Source organism: Spea bombifrons, chromosome 3 (assembly GCF_027358695.1).
Source record: "Spea bombifrons isolate aSpeBom1 chromosome 3, aSpeBom1.2.pri, whole genome shotgun sequence".
In the NCBI taxonomy this organism is placed as follows: domain Eukaryota; kingdom Metazoa; phylum Chordata; class Amphibia; order Anura; family Pelobatidae; genus Spea; species Spea bombifrons.
Window position 1 is genome coordinate 116,549,055 of NC_071089.1, and position 12,882 is coordinate 116,561,936.

The following is a 12,882-nucleotide window of genomic DNA, read 5'->3' on the forward strand; positions in this document are numbered from 1 at the left end:
TTTGCCTTTCTGTCTGCTACAGAGAACTTAACTCCTTGAGCACCAGAGGGCTACAGCTCAGTGCTAATTGGTGACTATTTCTTGCGGGATCGCGCAAAGTGATGCGGAATACGAAACCTGCGCTTTATATACATCCATCCATATACCTATCCATCTATCCATAGATTCATCCATCTATACATTAATACATTCATCCATCCATCTATACATACATCCATCCATCCATCCATACGCACAGCGGAGGGGAAGAGAAGCATTGTTGGGCATTTTGTGTATGCATTTTGTGTATGTCTTATTAATAGTGTTTAACCCAAAAACAGTCCAACAATAAAGGTCATGGCAAACCACATCTAAAACTGCATTTTGTTTTTATTTCTCACAATCAATGATCACCTCTTAAGCTTAAAAGGTGTGTCTGAAAAGCCTCGATAGCGAACACAAGAAAAATTACTACCACAAACTTTGACACAAAGGCTGGTGGTAGAATTAGTGCATGTAAAGAGTTAAAATACCACCATTTGAAATACCTTGGAGTGTCTAGTTTTCAATAATATATGATTTGATGGGGTAAATTGATCTGACCGGCTTCAAAGATGTCCCAAATGGGACATGGGGGCAGAAGGACCAGATGTCAAAGTTTTTTTTTTTTTTTTAAATATGGTTTGATGGGGTAAATTGAATTAGCCAGCTTCAAATATGCCCTAAATAGCACATGGGGGCAGAATGGCCAGATTTAAAAAAAAATGGCTTCAACATAGCAATATGCTACTTGTACTTGCCATATAATTTGCAAAAAAACATAAAAACATTGGGTATTTCTAAACAATTTGTAGAATCTATTTAGCAGGGTTTTTTCATTAGCTTTTCTAGATATTATGTAGATAATTTTTCTCAAATAAGAGTCACAAAAAGTGCTTTTTTCAATTTTTACTCATATATATATATATATATTCTTTTAAGGAAATTAGGTGACAAGATCAAAAAAATCTTCTTGTCTTTAAGAAAAAAACAATATATAAAACTTGTGTGGTAAACTAAATGGGAGAGGAGAAAATTACAGCTAAACACGAGCATCTCCAAAGTGTCAAAGGGTAACAAAAAAAAAAACAGTCTGGTCCTTAAGGGGTTAATTGTCTTTTCTTAAGTGTAAACAGGGTTTCTTCTCCTGTCCAAGCATCCTCAACATTGTCATCTATTAACAATCTACGAGTATTTCTGTGAAGCATGCGCAATGTCAGAAGAAGCCCTTACTTCTCAACACTGCAGAAAGTCTCTTTGGAACAAACCACTTCGTGTAAGGAGAGGGGGGGGTCATGTGGAATAAAACATTTGTGAAAGAGGTAGCTGTGTATTGCCCCTGAGGATATTTGGAACCAGGGCAGAACACCCCTATGGTCCTTGCACTGTGGTACAGCCTGCCCTGACTGTGATGTCATAGTGCTGTGATGTCACAATGCTGTGATGTTCTGTAAAAGCACATCCAGACACTGTGGTTGTTTCAGATTGTGAGCAGTAGCAGTACTGAGCATAACAGTTACCTGTCCACGACAGGCAGCGAAATCGCGATTTCAATTGACTTTGAAAAGATAAAATAGGCAGAGATTAAAAGGCCTTCATTCGTGTGACGGAATACCCGGCACATAGGCGCGAGTCTCTGCACCTGAACATCTTTGACTGACACCCGACAGATACACGTTTCAGCCATCATGGAGCGCACTTGCTTCGGCACTCCTGGCCCTCGCACAAGCAGCAGAATAACATTCGCGCTGTTTGTGTTTGGCTGGCCGCTCTTATGCGGCGGATCTCTACTTTCTGTCTATGGGTTCGCGACATGCCAGTCCGGCAGCTGTATCGCCTACAAGGTGACGGGCCCGGTACTTGCCGGGTTAGGGCTGGCATGTTTAATGATGGCAGACTTTACTGCCCAACGAGAGAGGAGAAGGAGGGAATTAGAAGGAGACCCGACGGATCCAGATAGAAGCTTCCTCTGCGGCATGCTCGTAATACTCGGGATGCTGTTACTGGTTTGCGTGGTACTGGTTTTTATCCCAGGACTTGTGGTTCCAGCCTGCAAACCAGCATCCAACACAGACAAACCCCCTAAAGTCTGTGTAGCTCGCATAGTGCAGATAATCGCAGTCGCAATCGGCTTGTGTTACTTGCTGGCTGTCTGTGTGAACGGAATCCGTCGGGACGGCGACTCTGAGGAGGACCCAGAAGACTCCGGATATCAGCCGGTTCCAGAACCTGATTGGTCAATGAGCAGGGACCCTCCATCCTACGACAGCATCGATTTGGAGAGGGGCGACCGTGATTCCGGCCGACGCGGCGGGGAAAATGAACACAACGTTCCAAGGCCATGGGGGCCGACCGTACAAGACATTGACGAGTTTTACCCTTCGGAGCCACCTCCAAGATACGAGGACATATTCCCTACTCAGCCGGATCCTGAAGAGAGTTCATCATCATCATCGTATCACTCGGTTTCCCAATCATCGGAGTCGAGTGACTATGAGCTCGCACCAGGACCCTAAACGTGGAAAGTCTGAACTATTGGGGGGGTTTTTTTTCTAACATTTCGACTCAGTACAGAGTTTGAGCCGGAAGCGTCACCCAAAACATCACATCTGACAATATCCAGGTCTGCAGATAAAGGACTGAAATCAGACCGGGTTTTTTGTCAGTGCCGGCACCGTACATGACGCCTGTCGAAATGTTTTTTTCCCCCCCGTGAGACTTCCACCTTAAATAAGGGATAAATAAAATGACATCTTTTCATGGTTGCCCCTCAAACAGTATCTGTGTGTGTTTGTGTGTGTGTGTGTGTGTTTCTGTGCGTGCTGGATGTACCGCGTGTACGAGGTCACATTATCGTATGGAATCTATAACATAAATCTCTTACATGTGAAATCAATGAGTTATCTCTGGCTTGGAATCACCTCCAAGATACGAGATATATCCTACCCAGCGCGATCCTCTTCATATTACTCGAGCGACTACGAGCTCGCACCCGGACCGGAAATGTGGGAAGTCAGCGGTTTTGGGTGGGTTTGTAGGAGGATAGATTAGATCTCTGCACTGGGTTTTTTTTTTATTCTCAAAAATAGTTTTTTTTCCCTCCAACATTTCTAGCTTAGTGCTCTCTGTCAGCCGTTCTTCTCCAGGCCGTTTAACTCAACAATGTTGCGTCTTCGTTAAAACGCGCCGTGTTTATATAAGTATTGCTGCCAAATAGGCGTTACCGCACAAACAAGTCCTGAAACCAAAAAGATGGCGTCTCACCGCGACGCTTGTAGACGTGCTGCGGGGGGGGCAATTAGCTCCCTTTCCGTGAAAAGACCCGCGGCTGCATTACTTACAGGGGGTTGGAGGGGGCGCCCTGCGGCTTCCGTCTCCCGCAGGTAGTCTGTCCATATACCTGGATGGATAAGGCAGCCGCCATGTTTACAGGAGACACGTTTATCTGTGCTGGTTAGGGACACGTGAAAGCGCTGCCTTCGTGTATGTTGTGTGCGTGAGCCATTTAGTGGATACGGCCCACATACTCCAGGGCACGGTCTGTAACGTATGAGATCGATGCGTTAACACGGCTGTCACTCATACATGCATCCATCCATCCATACATACTTACATACACCTATACATCCTTACATACATGTAAATAATACCACATGTAACATACTAAACTTCTTCGGGACCAAACTATTTCACTGAATGACTCTAAAGACTAGGAATCCCATTTTATAAGTTTATAATTATTATTAATATATAATATAATCGTTTAAAATTAGTATTTCCTCTAAAATCCTATAATAATTGAAAGAGTATTATTATCCAATTAATATTATTTGATAATTGTAATATATAGAAAGTCAGCATTTCCTCTAAATATCATATGTTAAAACTTGATATTATTATAATTATTATCATCATTATTATGCTAATATTATATAATTGTTATATATAGGAAAATGTCAGTATTTCCTATAAAAAAAAGTTAAATTGTAAAATTATTAAAATTATTATTATTAAGAAGTTAATCTATAATAATTATACTATATAGGACACTATTAGTATTTCCTACAAAAATCTTATGTGTTATTAATAAACTAATTGTTTAATAATTGTAATATTTAGGAAAATATTAGTTTTTCTTCTAAAAAAATAAAAAGATAAAGATTGCAATTGTTATTATTAAAATTAATAAACTAATATGATATAGTAATTGTGATATATATAGGCAAATAGTAGTATTTCCTCTGAAATCGTATACCCTAATTATTAATAGTAATATTATATTCTAATTTTAAGATATGAGCTAATATTATTTCCTCTAAAAATCTTATTTGAATTTAAATCTCAATTCAGAAACGAAGCAGTGTTGATGTTTGCATTCCAGCCACGTTTGGGTAAAGCATAGCTGCCGACAGTTCCAAATTTTTCTGGGGCAGTCCCAGCAATACCCTTACGTGAAAAAAACCCAGTCCTAGAGCCATTGGGGGAAGTGTGTACTGGGCCCCAAGATTTCTGATGGCGGCTCTGTACAAACTGTTATCTGTCCTTGTTGCCATTCCCTTGTAGCAGTGATGGCGAACGTTTTTGGGCCTGAGTGCCCATTTCTGTGCATCAAAACAAGTTGCAGACCTCAAAGTGCCAACACTGCATATTAAACATGGAGAGGACGTTATTTCGGTACAAAATGACTATACACAACAGTATGCATCAATATAACATATTAATAGAAATAGATTATTTTAGGAAAGGCAGTGGGACCCAGGGGACATTTCAGAGGACTGTGGGAAACAAGAGATGCAAACTATTGAGCTTAAATAATAACAACAGAGAATTAAGTATTAGCTCTTTCCAATATCTGCGGTGGGAGCGGGAGGCGTCCGTCTTCCCGTGGTGCGCGCTTCACAGCTGAGCGCCGGAACAGCAATCACATTCCTATCATGCCCAGGCATATCCAGATTCCAGGATGTACTAGCAGACTTGGCATGATAGGAGTATGATTGCCCTATCTACCCCTTCTCACTCCCTTCTGCCCTATCTACCCCTTCTCACTCCCTTCTCCCTATCTACCCCCTTTCCCATGTCTCACTCCCTTCTCCCTATCTACCCCCTCCTAACTATCTACCCTCTCCCTCTTTGAAGTTCACTTACCTTTCAGGAGTCCTGCGGTGGGGGTGCAAGGCTCTGCCACTGTATGGAACAGTATAGAGTGATGGGAGTTATGATGTACTTTTCGAGCATAATTAGATCATGAAAAAGACATTGGAAATGGTACAGCATAACACCCATCACTCTCACACACTTACCAATCCACACATATACTAATCCACACACATATACCAATCCACACACATACTCATCCACACATATACACCAAACCACACATATACACCAATCCACACATATATACCAATCCACACACTTACCAATCCACACACATACACCAATCCACACACATACACCAATCCACACACATACCAATCCACTCTCACTTAATGCTTTCCTACCTTTCCTTTCTTCTTTCAGCTTCTTTTCCTCCTCTTCGCTCCTCTTCTTCAGTTCTTCTATCTTCTCTGTCTTCTTCCGGGTCAGAGGGCACGGACAACGGTGGGCGCGGCTTCAGTGTTGTGCGCCGGGATCTGACAACAAACCCCGGCGCACAGCAGCTGTTGCCGCGCGGATCACAAGGGAGCGGTATCGGAGGTCTTTAACAGACCCCCGGCTCCCTTGAGTGATTTTAAGCCGGGTTCAACCTGGCTTAAAATCACTCAAGGGAGCCGGAGATCTGCTAAAGACCTTCGATACTGCTCCCTTGCGAGCCTGCTCCTCCAGCGGCGGACATTACTGTCCGTATCTGGAGGGGTGCCGGGTGCCGCAAGTTGGCACCCCCCTGATGAGCGGCGGCGTCGGCGCCCCCTGGAGTGTGGCGCCCTGTGCGGTCGCACACCCCAAAGGCCGGCCCTGCGCGGGAGCCGACGCCGTGACTACAGTGTATGACTGTAGTCACGGCGTGCCCACAGAGACGGCTCGGCGTGCCAACAGCGGCACGCGTGCCATGCGTTCGCCATCACTGCCTTATAGGAACTATAACTGATGTGATTGCTGACAAAAGTCCTGAGTTCGACAGTACAGTCCTAATCCCCAAGCTTGTTTCCCTGGTGTCCATTAACATTTCTCATCAGTCCCTTAAAAGAGCCTTACATATGATGATCTAAGGAAAGTTAGGGGTGGTCCAATGGAAAACATCCCTGCCATGATGCCCGCATAATTTGGACGAGCATGACATCACAAAACTGGCTACATTTGTGTGACATCACACTCCTCTGGGTGTCCCGGGAAGTCTCTGTATCTAAGCCATGGTCGTAAATAGGTGCAGACATCCCTAAATAATGGAATGGATTCAAATCATTAGTCTCTATTACCGGTATTTATAAATCTCCAATGCTACCTGAACACAGCATTTCACTCACCCGACACTAGAGGGCGCCACCAGAGATGTCTTGCCTCTATTGTCTTTTATGGAGGTTCGGTGCCAGATTGATGTACTCTATATATATATATATATATATATATATATATATATATATATATATATATATATATATGATAATGGTATATCGGGATGCCGAGGGGCGGAGCTTGGGCGGTAGAGTGTCACTCAAAATTGACGCTGTCCTGCACAAAGCGGGACAGTTGGAAGGCATGTAATGACAACAACATTTTATCTTACATATATATATATATATATTGATTTTTATGGCGCCATCATATACCGCAGCGGTACAATGGAAAACAGGTCATAACAAGCAGTGCGTCTCATAACGATTTGGATTTATAGAAACCGCACGAGTTTACAATCTAGAACAGGACGGAATTCACCATCTTTCTCCCACTAATATATATTTTATGGGTGATATATAAGTATATTTCCGAGGACAGGATCTCATTAAAAGGCTGTCAGCGCCAACCACGCGGCAGACTGCTGAACCCCCCCCAGGCCAGTAAACGTCACTGACCGATTGGCTAATTAGAATATTTTCCAATGCAAATATTAATTGAAAGGAAAAAAAAAAAAACATTGGAGGGAAAGTTGGATTAACCCTGTGTACTAACGGCTTTTTATCATTAATAAATTCATTCAAAATATGCCAGGATTTGGGGATTATTTTCTGGAGATACTTTGTTTAACCCCTTAAGGACAAAGGCTGTATTCTTCATCTTTATCATAAACCCCAGGATTCTTCACAAAGTTCCAGTTCTGAGCGGCCATTATTTTCAGGGTACAAATAAGAAAACGTTTTTTATTGTTCTGTTTTAGGGTACATTAAAGGACTGGATCGCTCCTTCTCACACTATCATTTTTTTTAATGTATTTGTGGATTTTTCCATGTAAAAAATAAATGTCCAATGGAAGTTTCTGTTTTGTGTTACTTTTTCATAGAGCACCATAACACGATTAGACACCCAAAGAATAGTTCTTATAACTAGACGGTTGCCCCGCAATGATGTCATGACACTATAGCATCCCTTAAATTTCTATTAATGTTTACATTTTTTTTTAATTGATTGATTTATTTCATTTTTTGAATTGCGATAAACTGTTACATACTCTCCAGGCTCCTGTTTCCCAGTTTCATGATCACACAGTCATAAGCAAGCAGGGCTGGAATGAACCAGAAAAAAAATATTAAAAACATTAAAATTGCTCCAAATGTAGATACACAACTGTGAATTTGAAAATCGCCACTAGATGGCGCCATTAGCACACACAATTCTCTCTGAATAAAGCAAAATGGAGATAACTGATTGGTCAAACAGAGGATGGAATCTACTGTCCAAGGGGATGCCTTTCATTGGCCCAACGCAGAAAAAGATGTGAAGATACATAAGCTTTGAAGACCTCAGAGGTCTTTTCTTCAGATGCGATGCACAAGTAAACGGAGTAACTCCAGTAACAGTCCATTGTTTGCTTTCCAGTGAATATACCGTATTTGCTCGATTATAAGACGAGGTTTTTTCAGAGCAAATGCTCTGAAAAATACCCCTCGTCTTCTAATCGGGGTCGTCTTCTAATCAGACCTCAAATAGAGGTCTGATTATGAGACTAAGATCCAGATCCCCCGCACCGCTGCAGGGGACCTGGATCCTCCTTTTAACACCCCCCCACACACACTTACCGGTGCTTCCTGCTGTATTGCCGGGGCAGCGGGTTGACGTCTACGCGATCCGCGTAGACAACGTCCGCTGCAGCCGGAAGGAGGTGTGGCTAGCAGCGGGGGTTGTCTGCGTCCGTCGCGCATACCTTCCCCGACTGTCAGAGATCAGAGTTCCCCGCACTCTGATCTCTGACAGCCGGGGAAGTATGCGCGACAGACGCAGACAAACCCCCGCTGCCAACTCCACCTCCTTCCGGCTGCAGCGGAAGGAGACGTCAACCCGCTGCCCCGGCAATACAGCAGGAAATTGGAAGCACCGGTAAGTGTGTGTGTGTGTGTGTTAAATGGGGGCATAGGGCATTTCTGGAATGCCTTATACCCCTATATGCCACTCTGGCACTTAGGGGGTTTACATGGCATATTATGGGGCAGAGTGGCATATAGGGAGGTATAAGGCATTTCAGGAGGCAGAGTGGCGTTAAGGGGGCATTTAATAGAGCACCCTGCCTCCTGAAATGCCTTATACCTCCCTATATGCCACTCTGCCCCATAATATGCATTTTAACCCCCTAAATGCCAGAATGGGATATAGGGGTATAAGGCATTTCTGGAGGCAGAGTGGCACATAGGGGGTCAAAAGGCATACCATGGGGCGCAGTGGCATATAGAGGGTTAAAAGGCATATCATGGGCCACAGTGCCTTATTGGTGTGGCAAGCCTGGGGGCAGATGTGCGTAACTGGGGGGACAGGTTGGAAAATACAAGGAAATAAAAACCAAAAAAATATTTTTCTCAATCCTAGCTTTTATTAAAAAAAATAGTTTACATGAATTAACATTTACTGGTAAAAACTTTTTTTTATATTCAGGCTTTTTCTTTTTTTCCTAAGTTAATATTCAGATTTTGGGGGGTCGTCTTATAATCAGGGTCGTCTTATAATCGAGCAAATACGGTAATAAAAAATAATACAAGATTCTGTGGGATATGTACAGGTCAGAACCGGCCAGATATTAAAAATAATAATTAAAAAAATATATATGAATCTAAATACAATGAAGCAGCAAATATACAAAGTATTTGATAAAAGCAATAAAAAAATGTACACATAAAAACAAAAAAAAAACTAGCTGCTCAGGGATTTTTTACTATGGTTTTTAGTTTTATTGTTTATATTTTTTATTTTATTATTTTTGTTTTACTATAACATTACAGATTATGGGAATTGTCAGCATTTTCAACACGGTAATTCTTCTTCCCCATTTAGAGTATCCATCTGCGGTCCCTAAAAGAAAAATCATGTAACAAAGCTACTCTAAAACTGAGTTGCCAAAGCGCTTAATCTGTTTAACCCATTCAGTACCTACCAGACTTATTTGACCAGTCGCTAATTGCAGGAGTAGTTCCAGAAGATTGGAAGTTGGCAACTGTTGTAAAAAAAGGAAGCAGGGAAGACTCGGCTAACTACAGACCAGTAAGTCTTACGTCACCAGTTGGGTTTGGATGTTAAAACAGTTACATAGATAAGGCAATGGTTAAGTGACAGGAGACATAATCATGGGTGGATCCAGGGGGGGGCATGGGGCAATAGCCCTCCGCCCCTGAACGTTGGGGTATGCTAGGGAAGTAGGGATAAAGAGATAAGGAGGAGGGCTTCAGCGGGGTCACGTAACAAAGTGCCTTGGCCCCCGGCACTCAAAGGGTTAAGCCGAATTGTTTAAAATACAGTATTTGTGACATAAATAAAACGATCCAAATTTGGCTTCACTCTCCCATTTTTGCACCGATCTCTCGTGCTAGCGGCCGGGGGTCAGCGCTTAGTGCGAGGCAGACATCACAATGATATCACCGGCCCATCGTAGGACGAGATAAGCTCGGACACTCGAAAGAGCGGGCAGCGTCTGCGCGTTTGATGTCCGAGCCGTGAGCTTCTGCAGAAGTTTGTACTCCTGCCAAAGTAACCAGCATATCCCCCCCCCTTCCCTTTGCCTTTCTGCGGTCTCTCCCTAACAAGCTCCCCTCTACGGGGCCGAAAAGGAAGGTGAGGTCACCGGTGATGTCATGTGTTTTTAGTTCTGACTGCATGGTAGACAGCCTGGCCTGCCCGTTCTGGCGCCTACGTGAGACGTGAGCTGTCCGCACGGAGGCCGCCCTTAGCCCTTATCTCTTAGAGTGGCATGTTATGCCCTGGGAGGCACGTAGCGCGGCTTTGTATATGAAGACTTTATACTAAACAGATTTACTTTTTATTATTTATTATTATTGATATATTTTCTTCTATTTTTGCTTATTTGTCACATTTAAAGGCTTCAGATCATCCAATAATTTCTATATCAGACAAAGACAACGTGAGCAAACACAAAATGTCGTTTTTAAAGGATCATTTCATTTATTGCAGGTAAAGAGTTAATTGAAAACTATATCAGTGAAAAAGTAATTGCCCCCCCTAAACCTAATAACCGGTTGTGTCACCCTAGGAGGCAACAGCTGCAATCAAATGTTTCCAATAACTGGCAATGAGTCTTTTCCATGGCTGCGGAGGAATGCTGGCCCATTCTTCTTGGCAGAATTGTTTTCATTCATTCGCATTGGAGGGTTTTTGCCCATGAACTGCCTTTTAAAGGTCATTAAATAGCATCTCAATCAGATTCAAGTCAGGACTTTGATTTGGCCTCCAAAACGTTAATTTTGCTTCTTTTGAGCCGTTCAGAGGTGGGTGTTGATTGTGTCCTGCTACAGAACCCAACTGCGTTTGAACTTTAGGTCACAAGCTCATGGCCGGGCATTCTCCTTCAGGATTTTCTGGTAGAGAGCAGAATTCCTGATTCCATCAATTATGGGAAGTTGCCCGGGTCCTGAAGTGGCAAAGCAGCCCCAAACTATCACACTACCATCGCCGCCGCCGCCGACACACTTACTCGTACTCACTAACACACAGTCCACATCCATGCTCACACACACACAAGTACACATCCATGCTCACCAGGGCTGGCCCTACCATGGAGCAGAGTGAGGCAATTGCTCCAGGCGGCACTTTGCCGCCCCAAGCCCTTTTTTTTTTTTAAGGAGGAGGAGAGAGAGCGCCCGCTCGGCGCCCCTCTCTCTCCTCTGCGAGCCCTCTAGCTCGGTCTCGGTGCGGCTTGTAATGCTGAGCAACGGAAGATGACGTCATTTTCAGCGCTCATCATTACAAGCCGGCACTGAGCAGGGAGACTCGCCGCAGGACTGCTGAAAGGTAATTACAAAGGGGGGGGGATAGGGACGGGGTGGGATGGCAGAGGAAGGGTAGATAATTGGGGGGCGGCACTTTAAACTTCGCCCTAGGCGGCATTATGCCTTGGGCCGGCCCTGATGCTCACACACACAAGTACACATCCATGCTCACACACAAGTACACAGTGTGCAAGCAGTCTCGGTTTGACCGCGGGGTCACGTGACCTCCGATACGCTCCTCTCTCCCCGTGCTGGTTCAAAACAGTTTAGAAAGGGCCCTTCCAACCTGGAGTTACGCCAGTGGCTAACGGCTCTCGCTGGGGGGCAATTACTTTTTCACATAGGGCCAGGTAGGGTTGGAAAACTTTTTTTTTCCCTTTTATACACAAAGTCATCATTTTAAAAATGCATTTTGTGTTTTCTCGTCTTTGTCTACGGAAAAAAAAAGTATTTTCAGAGCGCACTTTGACAAATGACACAATTCCCAATAAATAACTTTGGGACGGCGCATTCTGACTCCCGACCAATGATTCAAATCCTATCTATTTCTTTATATATATTTTTCTGGAAATGGTTATAAATGATTCATTTAAGATCATTTTGTTTTCCGTGGAAATTTTATGGCTTTACCCAAAATCGAGATTTTTTTTTTTATTCCTTAAAAAATAAATCCTGGCAGTTGGTGCTTTTTTTTAAAAGAAAAATTATAGGAAACTATCAGCTAAGGGAGGAATCCTGAAATACCTGCGTTTTTATTGGTATCTTGGAGAAGCGAGTCTATCAGTTCACGTCAGGAACACTCGATATAATGAGGTCAGACACTTGGCTTTATCTCGTTGAGTAATGACAGCCACTCGGGCGCGTTACAAATTACCTGGCTCCCCGGTGAACCAGCAGAAGAGACATCGTTATCTAAAGTATTCGTCAGAATCCCGCAGTATTCACCAAGGAATCGTTAAAAAAAGCACATATTTTTTTCTTAAAGGGGAACTCCAATTCTTTTATTTCTACTATTAGATTAAAAATACATTTTCCAAAATATTGTTTCCTTTCATAAAGCAGCTCTGGGTTTTGCCCCAGAATATAATGTTTTCAGGTATTTGTTTGAGTTCTCGCTCTGTTATTTGATCCCCAATCTACTAGACAGCTCGACTCCTTATCATACTGCCTGCCGGAAACAATACAATGGAATTGCTCGGTCTTAATCACACAGCAGGACTCTCTCCTTTAATGAAAAGGAACGGACTTCATTAGCATCGCCATAAAGCATCATCTCAGTGTGGTGTTTGAGCCGGGAAAATAACCCAAATTATCACATGACTGACAGCAATGGCGGCCTTGGGTTATTACTGTATACAGCGCTGGGGGGGGTTATATTACTGTATACAGCGCTGGGGGGTTCTATTACTGTATACAGCGCTGGGGGTTATTACTGTATACAGCGCTGGGGGGGGTTATATTACTGTATACAGCGCTGGGGGGGTTATATTACTGTATACAGCGC

General features: G+C 43.2%; 1 protein-coding gene and 1 long non-coding RNA gene across 2 annotated transcripts; one reads left to right on the forward strand and one right to left on the reverse strand.

Moving 5' to 3' along the window:
- The first annotated feature begins 1,706 nt into the window (after positions 1 to 1,706).
- LOC128484172 (transmembrane protein 171-like) lies at positions 1,707 to 2,534 on the forward strand. Its single transcript, XM_053460490.1, has one exon. The coding sequence runs from the start codon at positions 1,707 to 1,709 to the stop codon at positions 2,532 to 2,534; it is 828 nt and encodes a 275-aa protein (XP_053316465.1).
- A 5,029-nt stretch (positions 2,535 to 7,563) lies between these two features.
- Positions 7,564 to 9,594, reverse strand: LOC128482764 (uncharacterized). Its single transcript, XR_008351013.1, has 2 exons — positions 9,533 to 9,594; positions 7,564 to 7,675 (listed from the first exon to the last, which is right to left on the reverse strand). It is a non-coding gene; the product is annotated as an uncharacterized LOC128482764 (long non-coding RNA).
- Positions 9,595 to 12,882: the final 3,288 nt, after the last annotated feature.

Coding starts and splice junctions, on each gene's coding strand:
- LOC128484172 (XM_053460490.1), top strand. CDS start 1,707: ATGGAGCGCACTTGCTTCGGCACTCCTGGCCCTCGCACAAGCAGCAGA.